The 15,057-nt window shown below is 36.0% G+C and overlaps 1 protein-coding gene across 6 annotated transcripts in view; it reads left to right on the forward strand.

The window, feature by feature from the left end:
* Positions 1-14,401, forward strand: part of gria4a (glutamate receptor, ionotropic, AMPA 4a) — a 178,385-nt gene extending 163,984 nt beyond the window's left edge. Inside the window, exons 16-18 of one of the 6 annotated variants that reach the window (XM_036150277.1) lie at positions 927-1,041; positions 4,286-4,533; positions 10,893-10,981. In XM_036150277.1, the coding sequence (XP_036006170.1) occupies positions 927-1,041; positions 4,286-4,531 (361 nt within the window). In that variant the 3' untranslated portion in view covers positions 4,532-4,533; positions 10,893-10,981. Of the gene's footprint in view, positions 1-926; positions 1,042-4,285; positions 4,561-10,892 lie in introns of those variants that run through there. The other 5 variants (XM_036150279.1, XM_036150276.1, XM_036150280.1 and 2 more) reach the window with 5 other exon arrangements.
* Positions 14,402-15,057: the final 656 nt, after the last annotated feature.

Here is a 15,057-nt window from a genome sequence, read left to right on the forward strand (position 1 = left end):
CACTGTGGCTTGTTGGTAGTATATTATGGAGAAAGCAATTTATGCATTTAAAGCAAGAATTGCCATAGTTGTAACATACTTTCTGTGTCAAGATGATGCCATGTGAGCCAATGGTTTTCTGATGCCTTCTTTTAAATTAATCTCCCATTAAATACCACGTCAGTGTGACACCAATGAAATGTTTTTTTTATTTAGTTATACAATAATTATAGATTTGCTGCATCACCAACTCAAAGGAAATTATGAAGGCACACCAAAGTAATTTAGATCAATTATTTTGGAAACGCGCCCGTAAAACGTTGGGTGCCAGTCTCATGTATTAACAGATGCATTATCTTGCTTTATATTTGAAAGCTTTTTTGGCAAAGCCTAAATTAGCTGAGTCACAGCAGTTCAGCTATAAAGTAAAGACATTATTAGAGCCAACCTGCAGAGACACGTTTATATTATAGTCTGTACTAAACTAATCAACTAAAAATAGACAAAAAAAAAAAACATCAAATCAAAAAATAGTTGAAATGCTGAGTTTCTGAAATTTTGAGCTTCTCACTTTAAGTTGGAAACCTGAAACTTTTTCTCAGTAGCAGTATAGAGCTAGCCTGATGCTAATAGTCCTGTCCTGATAGTATCATCCTCTGGTTCATTGTGACATCAGCAGGGGCGGCATGAATGTGTTACCATGAGTGACAAAGGTGGGTCCCACTCATATGTCTGTAGCTCGACTTAGCTCCTCGTAAGCCCCCCCCGCCCCAGCCCCTCCTGAAACGAGCGTACACACATGTACTCAGTGGGATCCATGCTAGGTCACTTGTATGTCAATCAAAGTTTTCTGTGTGACTTGAGATGTTCAATGCAAATGTGAAATACCATAATAACATAAAATAACATGACCTATGATGTTATTTATGTTATTTTTACACGCAAAGAACCCCGGTAAACCTTGCAGTTTTGAAACTGAGCGAAGCAGGCGTCTTAGACAAACTGAAAAACAAATGGTGGTATGACAAGGGAGAGTGTGGACCCAAGGACTCTGGAAGTAAGGTCAGTCTCACGCTGCTGTGGCCTGCAGAACGCTAGCCTGAAACTCATCTTGAATACGCTTCAGATTACTGCAACTACTGCCTTAGAAGTAGCTTTTTTCAAAACTGTATTGATTAGCTCAAAGGAAATTCTAAGCATGCTTGATATACAATTTAAAAGTCCATCTGGTGATTTCCCAAAGTGTGTTTTTTTTAACCAGTTTTAATCAATGTTCTGGTTAACTCCACACCAGAATTACAGCAAATACTTGTCCAGTTTCTGTAGCAATCTGCGGCAACCCCATCTTCATTAAAGTTACAGTGGCATCAGAAATTCCCACATTTCATAATTTCTGTTTATTCCCATTTGTTAATTTAGATTTGATGTCTTAAAACGCATCTACTCTTGGGAATTTGTACTGATGTTTTTTTTTAGATATGTTCCCTTGCTTCTATGTTTTCATATTTTATTAAGCTAGGTTCATTTCACATAACTTTATCCTGTTTGGTAAGGGTGTAGGCCTTCTAAACTGTTCATGTTCAAAGTTTTATTTTGGGGAAAATAAACTACTGAGCCATTTAAAATTAAAGAATCTGAGGCAAAGCGCTGCTGTTGGCCATTACTTACAGTATATTCCAAAAATACCCCATAAACTTCTTAACATCTTGTCATGTTATAAACACAGATCCCAGTCAGTTTCATCTGAATTTCTGCAATATATCAAATTAAATGGCATATAATTGTGAAGTCGAAGGAAAATGACAAACAGTTTTCAACATACCTATATACGCAGTATTTTTGCCTTCAGAGGCTACTCAATGAGTGAAGTGAGCTCATCTCTGGGTATTTTAATCACCTAACAGCTAAGGGATAAAGTTTGGAGAGATGTTTAAAGCAGGATTAGGTTATAAAACAATGTCCAGTACTTTGAAAATCTCAAATAGCCCTGATCAATCCATTACCCGAAAATGGAAAGAGTATGTCGCAGCTGCAAAAATACCAAGATATGCCTATCCACCTAAGGATAGCAGGTTGGGCAAGGCGAGCTCAGGTGGCGCTGCAGAGATCAACAGGGGAACTATTACTCAAGCACTCCACAAATCTGTTCTTTATGAAAGAGTGGCAGAGAAAAAAGCAATTGTTGATAGAAAGTCATAAGAAGTATTTCTTTTCTACCCCCCTTTTTTTTGCAATTTCCACCAATCCAACCGTTGAGAACTGCAATTAAGGGGAATGCAGTGCTCTGGTCAAATATAACTGTTTTCTATTTGTTTGTTTTTTGTCTATGTTCAAAAATGTACTGAGTGGCAGAAAGTTGAAGATGTGCAAAACCCTGAACACATCATCCCCACGGTGGAACATAGTAATGGCAGCTTCATATTTAATACTAGCAGCAGTTGTTTCTTCAGTATGGACAGGAAAGCCTTGTTGATGGAGCAATTATATTGATGGAGCTAAATACTGGATTCCATTCTGAAAGAAAACTTGTTAGAGACTGCAACAGACCTTTGAGGTGGAGGAGATCCTTTCTACCCAGATGGAATGGCTTAGACAAAAGTAAAAAGATAACTCAGTCAAAGTTCAGACCTAAATCCAGTTGAGGATCTGTGGCCAGACTTGAAAACTAATGCTCATATATATATATATATATATATATATATATATATAATATATATATATATATATATATATATATATATATATAATATATATATATATATATATATATTATATATCTGCGTGTGTGTGTGAATATCTATATATATATATTATAGATATATATTATATATATATGTAGATGGGTATTGATATGTATCTATTCTGTATATAGTATCTATATTATGTATAGATATGTATGTATATCTATTATAGGTATGATTCTCTATCTATATATGTATATTATATTATCTATATATATATAATAGTAATCTATTATATTATATATATATGTATATATATATATATATAAATATATATATATTATATATATATATATAGATGTATGTATATATAGATATCTCCAACCAGTCAGAGAGAATTTGAGATACTTTGAAAAGAACAACGGGCAATCATTCCAGTCTCTATAAGAGCAACGATGGTGCTACTCTCAAAACACTTACAGCTATGACTTTGGCAAAAGTTGGTTCTACAAAGTATTGAATGATGGATACTCAATCCATATGGGCACCATACTTTTCAGATTGTTTTTTTAATATAAATTGAAAACTGTATAATTTTCCTTCCAGTCACATTTATGTACCTCTTTGTAATTATTTATCACTTAAAATCTTAATAAAAATGCATTGGTGTTTGTGGCGGTAACATGACAAACGTTTGGAGCTAAAATTTATGAACACGTTTGCAATGCACTGCAAGTAAAATAACTGTGATATAGTTACTAATGCAGCCAGTATGAGCTTTCAAATTGTACAGAAATCTGACATTTGTCAAAATATGAACAGAAAAGTCAACACGTATCAAGAAAAGAATTGAAAACATCCAGATTCTAACTGAATGGATGTGCTTATGTAGAATGAGTTATTACTGTGGAATAAAAACAGAAATACCATTGCAGGCCAATAATATAATATGATCAGTTTGCATTTACATATAACCACAGAGGCTTCATATAAAAATAATAAAAATGTGTAAAAATATTTACACACTTAGTTTATACCCTAGTATTAAAGACGCAATATTACACCAGTTTTCAAAATTTTTGCAGCAGCTTACCAGAAGCTTTCTATTTTATCATTGTGAAAACAAAGGGCATTTACTGATCTACGCATAATTGGAATCTCATACATCGCTTTAGAAAACAGTTTTATAGCTGTACCATGTCATAAATGTGTTTTAAATGTGTTTTGTAGTGTTGTGATGGCAGTAGTGACACTTGTAGCTCGTAGTTTGTAATAATGTGATCAGTCCAATCCTGCTGTACTGTATTTTTCAGTAGCATAGAAAAGCTGTAATTAATGAAACACTTATTTTTTGCTAGGTCTATTTCCCAGTGTCTAACACACTGTTCTCTTATTCTCTCTGTTTATTTCCCCTGTTTCACCCCTACTCTGATCACTCTTCTTCCACCTGGACTCTTTCTTATCTCATTCTTCATGCTCATCCTCAATCATCCATTTTCTTTCACCACTTTCTCCTCCATTCATCCATATATTTTTTTTTCCAAACATCCTTTTTTCAACATCAAACCTTCCACAACACCATCTCCCTGACTCTTCCCTCCTTCCTTCGCTCCTACTTTCTGCAGGACAAGTCGTCCCAGGCTCTAAGCCTGTCCAACGTGGCTGGAGTCTTCTATATCCTCGTGGGCGGCCTAGGCCTGGCCATGCTGGTGGCCCTGGTCGAGTTCTGCTACAAGTCACGGGCCGAAGCCAAGCGCATGAAGGTGGACCTTAGCCCCCCCCACTGCCCCAGCCCCTCCCCCAGCACCCAGAATCTAGCCACTTATAGGGAGGGGTACAACGTGTACGGCTCCGAGGGGGTCAAGATATAGGGGTAGGATTTAGAGGCTCCCATACATAGGTGGGGTAATGGTGGTGTTGATCATGGTGGTAGTGCTGTAGAGTTTGTTTTTTTGGTGGCTGTCGTGCCACATTCTTGATGTGGTGATGAGGATGTGGTCAAGCATTGTGGAACCAAAGTACCTTTTTCTGTGTTTTGGCTGCTTTTATTTTTATTTTATTTCTTCTTCTTTTTTTTCATTATCAGTCCAACATTTTCTTGGATTTTTAAAAATTTCTTAAGATTTTAAAATCTGGTTTGTGCTTCTTTTGTTATTGATGTTAGATTTGTGTAATCAAAATTTGGTTCCATCGTCTTTGGCTGCAGATGATGAGGATGATGGTGATGATGAGGAGGATGACGGTGATGGTGAAGCTCTTGGCTAATGAATCGACTCGGCACCCGCATTGTTACTTCAGTCAATTGCTGATACTATTGGGATGAATCAGGGCTGCACAACTCCAGTAATATAGGTTACACGCATTCTTCATTTTCCAGAGCAAAAGATCTGTTGGTCATGTTCTTCAAAAATACAACTCTTGTTACTTACTTGTTATAAAAATAGATTTATGAACTCTATAGCAAAAGAGAAGCAGTAATACATCATTAGAGAGGGATAAGACAGTGTAAGCTTAAAATGACTATAGATCAATTTTGTTCTCAGCAAAGATATATAGATAATTTCTAGGTTAAACACTTAAGTTTCGGTATTTCTTTATTTCTATTTAAATTTTCCATTCCCATAACAAGGAATTTTGAAACACTGGGAAAAGTAAAGATCTTTAAATAGCAAAAATTATTTTTATTGTATTTCTTGAACTGTCATTCAGTTAAGGCTTATTTTGGTTTCCAACCAACTAAGCAGCATAACACTGAAACCAAAGTTCTTCTCATTAAAATGTGTGACTGCTCTTAGCTACAAATTAATTAGCTGCTGTGTGGACAGCAATTATCACAGATTTGTTTCTGACTAAATCATGTTTGGATGACCTCATAATGTGACTGGCATCTAATGAAGAAAACTTTTATCAAGATATTTTAACCTCTGTGGGTACTGAGCTTTTATGTTGTTGTTTTTTCAAATAACTTGACCTTTAAGTAATCCCTTTTTGGAGGAGAAAAACAACAACACCAAAACTGTGACAGTTTATTTAGAACAAGGCTCGCCTTCTGAAATCTCAAGAAACCCCTGCATAGAGGGTTTGACTAAACATGGATAACATGTAGGAAAATTGTTTGGATAAAGCGACATTGATTTATTGTACTTTGTCGTTTTGACTTTATTTTAAAAAGGGCAATGTGCAACTCAACATAACTGCCACCTAACCTGCAAACATGAGCAGACATTTTGTGCAGACAGAGGACACAAAAAGGAAAAACAACAATAGCAATGTTAACATGGACATACTTAATAAAAATAATTAGCAGATCGGAGTAAAAATGTGTCACCTAAACACACCATTCAGATTATTAAATTCAATCGGAATTAAATTGTGTTCCACTTGAGACAGGAGGTTTATGTTTTTTGTTAATCCGAACAGCGTCCATCTAAACACTTGTTACGATCATGTCATTCATCCTGTAATGCATGTGTTAGTAACTAAGCCTGCAGCTTTATTAGCGAGTGCAGTAACGTCTTAACGGTTCTTAGACCCATGTACTGGTCCATTCTGGGTGCTCAACCGACACAGAACAACTGCATTAGTTTATATATATAATTGTTCATTTTCCGTGTTTGTTTCTAGTATATAACTAATACAGTTTTGTTTTTTATTATGATTTTTCTTTAACACAGATGGAGGAACAACTTCTGTGTTTTTTTAGAGAAATTTGAGGATTCAGCGCATGTCACAGTGCTTCTTTTCTGAATAAAGCCTGAATAAACATACGTCATGATCGGATTAACTGATTTTATCAAAATCAGATTATATTTCCCTTTTTTAATCCAAAGGTATTTCAATCCGATTAAGGAATTTTCCGCATGTAAACATAGCTAGTGATAGAAAGCATTTTCTTAGCTAGTAAACTTTATGCTCACAAACTACAGCTGTGGTTGCTTCAGAGGTCTGGCTGTTGACTCGCTGCTTAAGCAATTTTCCCTGTCCATTTAGTTTAGTAGAGCTTGTGGCAGTTTCCTGCATACATATGGAGCAAGAGTTTGCACTCAATGATTTTCTTTGTGGCACTAAGTGGTTAGCATCTATTGGATGAATTCCCATTAAAAAGATATTTCCTACTCAAGAAAACCATTAATGTCCTATGTACAAAAAAGTGATCCATTATGAACCAGATCAGATCGTCTACATATGCCACTTGATGTACTTCCTGGTTTTAAGAGAGGCGTGGATACAAGACCCTTTTTATTGTCAAAAAATGCCTTTAAAATAACTTGTTTGAAAAGCAAATACATGGCTGATTATTTATTTATTATTCAGGCTTTTTATAGTTATTCCTTTTATGGCTCTAAAATATGATGTTTTATGTTCATTGTTGTAAAAAAAAAACAGGACAGCTATGCTTTGCTTTCAGTTTATGCATACTATTATTTGACAACCTATATATTTAGTAATTTATTTGCTGCACATTGCTTTTTTCACTTTGCTCTCATCCATCAATCTGATCAAAATAGTGACTGTTATGATTATAGAAGGTGGTATGATAAGACATTTTCCCAACACGTTTTCATTTACAATGTAAGAGGAAGAGCTAGAAGTATACTGCTTTTAAATTTGCTTCACCAAAGATAAATTAGAGTGTAACGAGCTCTGATTGCTATTAGCTGACAGCATTTTCCCTCATCCACTGTACATTTACTGTCCTATCCATAAACTGGAGTTGTGTAGCCCTGTTACAGATGGTCCAAACAGCTTATTACAGCCCTGGCAACTTTAAAACAGTCCACCTGCTTACTTTGCATCAATAGAGGGGGATAATTGATGAGCAAACACTTCATATAGAACAGCCGCTCAGTGATGTTGCAAAACCATGACTCATATTTACTGATGGCACCGAGCAATTACTGTGGGGGTAGGTGAAAGGATGTGCTGAACCCAGGTTTATTTGCCTGCATAACAAACCATTCAGATAACATGTATTTCACCTTAAAATAAACTGGCACTATCTACGTTTATGATAAAGTAATATCAATAGTGAAACGAAGGACATAAAGTACAGTATTAGCCAGATTCAAGATGGGCATTCCATCTGTAAAATGTAAACTATTAGGAGATCAGGATTAAAAGCAACAATGTCTTTAAAAAGTTTATGTTTCGATCCTAAATGCCTTTCATTTATCAACAGAAAAAAATGCTATCAAATATGTAATTTTATTTTTCAAATATCATGTTTCTTGACAACATGTCATGGAAGTCTTTTGGGGGGTTTCTGATACAGTGTTTAAATACAAATATTTTCCTATTATTTTACTTAATCATATCGTATAGTATTTATCATATACAATATGAATTTCAAACAAAGCTTTGCATATATCTTGAATGATATTTCGGCGTACAAAATCAAACCAGCTAAATCATCAAAATCAAGCTATATATTTTTTAGGGACAATATTTTCATTTTAAAATTTCCTTGATGGAACCTTAGCCCGGCCGGGAGCAGATATTCTGTGTAAAACTAACACGTCATGTTGAGAAATGGCTAAATCAACAGCATCCAGATCACTTTTAAAGCTCTTATAGACCTGCTTTTGGCCTTAATGTAGCATGATAGCTATGTATCCAACTAATGCCAGTTGATGCCTATTCTACACATAACAGGGAAGCCCTTTGCTGCCATCTAGTGGTGGGAGTATTATGCCTCATTTATATTACTGGATACTAATTGCTTTAATTTGGGTATTTCTTACATGCCATATTTAAATTGATAATCAACATAATGTAGCATCTACTTGAAAGGTATGACACTAACAATACATTTTACACTACTAAAATCAAACAGTAAGGCGTTAAACCTGTCAAGAATGCAACTGTCTCAAACAAAGAGTTAAGGCTGTCAGAAATGTGAGGTGCTACTTTCAGATAGTAGCTGCAGCGGTAACATCACTTGGTTCCCTGTTTGCATGAAGTGTTAACCACCTCTGAGCAGTATGGTCAGTCACTCCCTCTCTATAAATCTGATCCTATAAAGAAAATAATCACTCCTTCACATTTTCCTTTTGTCTTTCCAAGGTCCTCACCTTCCTAACTCTATCCTTTAAAATCCACACCTGAATCTCATAGCGTACAGAAACCACAACCCAGAAATGCATGTCATCCCCCAGTGCAGATGTCTACTTTCTGTATCTTGTCTACCTTCTACGTGTTTGTTGACTGTTGCCTGCTTTGTCTTTTGTAAAACAAAACAGTATATTATTATTAATATTAGCAATTAGTGATCATATAGTGATCTGAATGTGTTGTTTGGTTGTAGTTACCCATTTCTTAGATACATAGTCCATTTGTGGTATCTAAACCTAGAGAAATTTGACTTGGTTTGCACGAAAATGCATTTTGTACCCTTTAGAATAGTTAAACAATTATTCTGTTGCTAAACAAAGTTTACCGGTTTCTTGTGGAGCTTTTGAGTATTAGATGAAGTATGGATCAATGTCTCCATGAGCAGCTCCTTACTGCATTTTTGTAACATTATTACAAAATCTAGTGAAACAGTTTGCGACCCTGTTGATGCATATAAGTGCCCTCTGCTACCTTTGCAAGGAAAGATTCTTAACCAGTAAAAATAAACCTTTTCTCATAAAAGTTTACTTTTGTGTATAGATTACTTTTTAACCAAATCCTCTTCTCAAAGCCAGGAGGAATTCAGATGGCACTGTTTTTCATTAGGACCTAATAACATCTGATTAGAGAATGATTCTACTGATGACCTGTTTGAGGAATAAGAAATGTTTGTAAAATATATTTATAAAATTTGCAACTCTGGTAGCATTTTTAAAATATGATTTTAAACACTAACCCCAAATCTAATTCTGGCAATATCAATTAATAGGATACTGTAACGTAAAAAAAAAAAAAATAATGCTAGATAGTTCTTGCATAACATCCAGCTTCAAATTGATCTGGAGAAATAATAATTATATATCTTTTTTTATCTATTACAGTACATTATCCTCCAGATTTACTGGCACCCCTCTGTAAGATGTGTAAATACCCTAAAATACAGACGTAGTATAACGTCACATTGATTTTGTCGTAATTAAACTTTTGAAAACAATTGTGTAAGTAAGAAAAAATATCTAGTTGTTTAAAAATGACATTTTTTAAAATCAATTTGCCCTTGTTAACGATGGGAAAGAAGGAGAACATGCTATTCAAGTAAAGCAGATGTGTGTTTATCTCCAGGAATTGGCCAAGTCAAAGTTTGAAAGAGAAACTGTAACAAATAAGGTTGAACAAGGATTTATGTATATTATGTTACCAAATACAGGGAGGAGGTTAGATTAGGTCAGAGCAGTATGTTTTTATACTATTTTAAAGATTTAAATAGATTTATTGCTTTTGCATTTGTGTCTGCTATTCTGCCTCTTGGCCATCTCACCATTGTAAAGGAGAATCAGTTCTCAACTAACCCACCTGGTCAAATAAAACAAATAAGATTTTATCCAGAGGTGCCAGTAAATGTGAAGGACACAGTATATATGGCTATATTTTATGTGATAGCAGGTCAATGAGTGTTTATGTGTCGTGTGCACAGGCACATGCATGTGTAAATGTTTTGGGCATGTTTGTGAGTTGGAATCTTGATGTTCTTAGCGAACGGTTGCATTTATCGGACAGTTCTGTGGTGGCCGACATGAGCAAACGCACCACAAACAGCTAGACGAGCTGCAGAGACATGAATGATGCAAACTGAAAAACACGAAAATCCAACGCTAAAGAAAAACTCTGCAAAAAATGTTGGAAGCACCGAAAACAACAGCAAGTTAAAAAAAGCTCCGAAGTCGATCTAAAAAAACTGGAAGAGAGCCAAACCACAAGAGGGAGTCACCCACCATGTCAAGTGGGGCGAGACCCTCAGTAAGAAAAAAATATGCTGAAGATATCGACATAAATATGTCGAGCGAGTTTGCAGCTTTTTAAACTTGCTGTTGTTCTTGGTAATTGCAGCATTGTTCTTTAGGAGCATTTTTCTTCTGCATTGTTTTTTTGTCTTGTTGTTTTGCAGTTTGCATTATTCGTTTTTGTGCAGCCGCTTGGCCATTTGTAACGTGTCCAGCCATTGGTTGCTTGTTTGCACCTGTCGGCCGCCGTACAGTTACCATGTTTGTGTGGCGAGTTTTTTAAAACCATGTTTGCTGTCTCCACCTCCTTCCTGTGTCCTCTCCATCTCTTCTCACACAGCTCTCTTTCTCTGAAGCCATGCGGAATAAGGCCCGACTGTCCATCACGGGAAGCGTGGGGGAGAACGGCCGCGTCCTGACTCCAGACTGCCCCAAAGCCGTGCATGCTGGTCACGCCTCCCTCCGACACCCCGGCCTTGCAGTGGTCTCCTCCGGACTGCCCTGAAAACCAAAAACACCTGCCGTGCCTTAACCACACACAAACAAGAAGACTGAGAACAAAACGCCGATACATGCTTGCAGCACATATCATATACAGACACCTCATTTTAGCAACATAAAAGTGAATAAAAATACTCAGAAACAGAAACATTTTTCAACACTTGAATACACAAGAACGAACTCTGCGAAATCATTTCACCTTCCTGCTGCCATTGGCTCGTTATACAAAAGACAAATGAACTAAAACTGTGGAGTGAGAGGTGCAGAAAAAGAAAGATGGACAACCAAGACTTCACACTTACCTACAGCATTCTGATTTTTTGTTTTCTTGTTGTTGTTCTTGTTTCATATTCTGGGGAGGACAATGTTGTGATTTCAAGCCAATGTGAAACCTAGCACAGATTTAAAAAACAAAAAAAACAAAAACTGATCTGAGTAAACATCCACAAAGCTGATCAGACTGTGATGATGGTAGCGATAAAGATGATGATCGAATCTTTTGAAGACACCCAATTCCACTCCGTTCCTGCTCCTGTCTTATTGGACAATGAAGACCCATAAGCCACGCCCCCCTGACAAAAGCCTTAGTATTCCCTGGAAAACAGTATTTTCATGGTCATCATCATGGTCATCATCTTTACTTGCCTACAAAGACTGCGTGCCAGATATTATAACCATTAGGAGACCAGAAAACTGTAAGCTTGAACGGTCAGACTGTGCAAACCTTCTCTTTTGCCACAGACTCTTCATACTAAATGAAAAAAGCCTTTTTTATCAAACAAACAGAATGATTTATTGATCTTAGTCAGCTGGGTAATCAACCATTGAAGTAAAATAACCTAGAAATGTGTGTCTGGTCTTTACTACAGGATGCACAGGGGTTTGTACAAGAAAAATATATTAATTAGTAGTCTTTTCATCAGGAGTAACATTATATTACCAGAACCACTGAAAAACAAGATAATCATTACTTTTTTTGTTAGGCAGCGATGCTAAGGTTAGAGCTTAAGACATGAAAACAAACAACACATGTGCAGATCTCAAATGGCTCGAAATGCTTCTCAACCTAACCACTGGGACATCAGAGAACTTTACAAAACAAATGATGAAGGCTGGGTGGGGTGTTGGTGCAAAAAAAAGAACGATTTAGAACCCAAATCCTATTGAGTAGTTGATCTGCAGGGGCTTCCAAAGATATTCATTCTCTTTGAACTTTTCTATATTTTGTCATGGTACAATCTCAAACTTTGATGTAATTTATTAGACCTTAAAGTTATAGGTAATAAACTTACACAAACTAATGTAAAATTATGAAGTGGGTAGAAAATGTGTTTATATATTAACATATCAATCTGAAAAGTGTGGCATGCATATGTATTCAGCCTCCCCCTGATGCTTCATTAGTTGACCAATCATTTAATGGAATTTAGTCTGCAGCAGCTTTGCTAATCTGAAGACCATTCTCCTTTGCAAAATAGTTCAATCTCAGCCAGTCTGGATTCATTCCACAGATTCATAAGTGAATCTAGGTCTGAATTTTGTCTGGACCATTCATACACATAACTATGCTTTTAACTAAACCACCTCAGTGTAGCTCTGGTTAAGTGTTTTGGGTCCATGTCCTGTAGAAAGGAAAATCCCTGCTCCAGCCTTAAGCCTTATTTATTTAACTGGGATTGGTCTGTATTTAGCTTTCTTTGTCTTCCCAACAACTCTGACCAGCTATAATTTTATTATAATATCCTTACATGATCTTGCCACCCTTATCATTGACAGGGAATGATCACTGCACATTATACTATTATGTAAGTGTGTGCAGTGTTTCTCACATGCAGTGTTCTGTGTTTAGGCTAAAAAGTCTAGTTTTGTTCTTACTAGAGCATGTTTTTCAAAATGTTTGCTGTGCTACCTACATGGCTGGTGGCAAACATTAAATTGGACTGATTGCTTTCTGTCAACAATATACTTTTCGCTCCCACTCCCACAAGAATTATGGAGGGTATGCCTAATATTTGCCCTGTGTGAACAGTCTCCCACCTGAGCCGTCAATTCCTGCAGCTCCTCCAGAGTTAACGTGACCTTTTTGGCTGCTTCCCTGATCTTTTCTCTCCTTAACACCTATTCATGTTACTTAATGGTAATTGCTTGTGTTGAATTATACTTAGGGATAGCAAACTGAAGAGGCTTAATACAAATGCACCCCATACTTAGCAGTGTTTTATTTATTAAAAGAAATAAAAGTAATTATTTTACTTCAACTTCCCATTTATGTGCTACTTTGCATGGGTCTATCACATAAAAGAGCAATAAAATGCATTTAAGTTTTGGGTATAAAATGACAAAATGTGAAAAAGTTCAAGAGGAGATTTTTTTTAAAGGCAGTATACTTACAACTAAATAGGCAAATGGAAATATTTTTTTTCTGCAGGTCTGCCCTCGACACTGACCGCCAATTGTTTCTGCTGGTTATAATCAGGTTGGTCTATGCTGAGTGCACTTAATTAAATTTTAAAGCTTACAGATACATTTCACAATTTAGCTAAAGCTCTAATGAGCACTTGGTTTGTCATTCTACGCCCTCTGATTTTTCAGTGGCTGGGGCAGAGATACCAGAAAGCTTGCTTTTTAAAACAGTTGTAAATAACTGCGTAGCAAAACTGAGCTCACCTGTCTTTTTTAAACCATCTTAGATAACAAATCATTGCAATAATGAATATAAAAAGAAATTGTAATTAAGTAAAACTCTTTTTTTAATAAATCTACTTACTTATATATATATGATGCAAATATATATCTATACGACTATAGAGAGCTATAGAAAACATTGATCACTGATTGTCAGAGGCCATGGCATACATTTGGTTATATGGCTGTTTTTTTTTTTTTTTTTTTTTTTTTTTGATAACTTGAGTTTGATGCCATAGTCCTCGTGTGTCCTGATCCACATTGAATGTCCGACATCCGACACTCACACGGACACACATGAAAATGTGCACATTATACATTGTCGCATTCACAGGGTCAGCTTAAAGTGATCAGTCAGAATGAAATGTCATTATTATTAGGTTTTTTTCTTTCAGTTTTTTTTTAATCCCTCATTTAAAGACTTTCTGTTCATGTGCAGAAATGACATCAATCATGAGAATTTGTGTGACATCTGGGTTTGCAGAGACCTTGAGGTTGGACTTCTAGGAGGACAATATCATGGGGTGTTTGAAGAGTGTAACATATTTGGGGCATTTCAAATCAGCTTTGGTCCATTTTGTTGTGTCTCTTCTCACCAGGTGTGAGTCCGCTGCAAATTGAAACTCAACGTTATTTCAAATTAAACAGGGTTTTTTACATCAACCAGTCCTGTTTTTCTCCTTTTTTAACTATGTAATGTATGGCACACTGTTCTGGCTTAAATACTGTAACTGCTGGCCCTGGGGACAGAAAACTACACATTACATTGACATCTAATGAGCTTTTGGGAAACAAGGAAATGTGCACTTGATTTTCTTTTTTTCTTTTCTTTTTTTAAAGTGTGATACTGTAATTAGGAGTTTTGGGTTTTGTTTTGTTTTTGTTTTTTGACCTGAGCTTCTCCTTAGAGCATTTTTCTCTCTTTCCCTTTTTTCAAATATTTCTACTGATTATACAACAACAAAATCTGTGTATTCCACCTTACAGATGAAAAGTGGTCTATAATGAGCAAAAGATTTACTGCTAAACAAAGCAGCTAACTGATTATCCAACTGAGTATGAGGTTTATTGAGCTGTTTGATCCATTTTGCATAATATAGATCACATAGTAGAGATGTATAAAACGGCATAAAAATTGAAGTATCATGACCTCACAAAGAAAAGGTTGCAACATGGCAACAGTAAATGGCTTGTACTTGCACTGCACTTTAAATAGTCTGACGACCCCAAACCTCTTCACATTGCAGTCAGTCATTCACTCATTCACGCACACATTCACTGGCTGACGGTGGTGAGCTATGTTTGTAGCCACAGCTGCC

This window comes from Fundulus heteroclitus, chromosome 18 (assembly GCF_011125445.2).
Source record: "Fundulus heteroclitus isolate FHET01 chromosome 18, MU-UCD_Fhet_4.1, whole genome shotgun sequence".
NCBI classification, from domain to species: Eukaryota; Metazoa; Chordata; class Actinopteri; order Cyprinodontiformes; family Fundulidae; genus Fundulus; species Fundulus heteroclitus.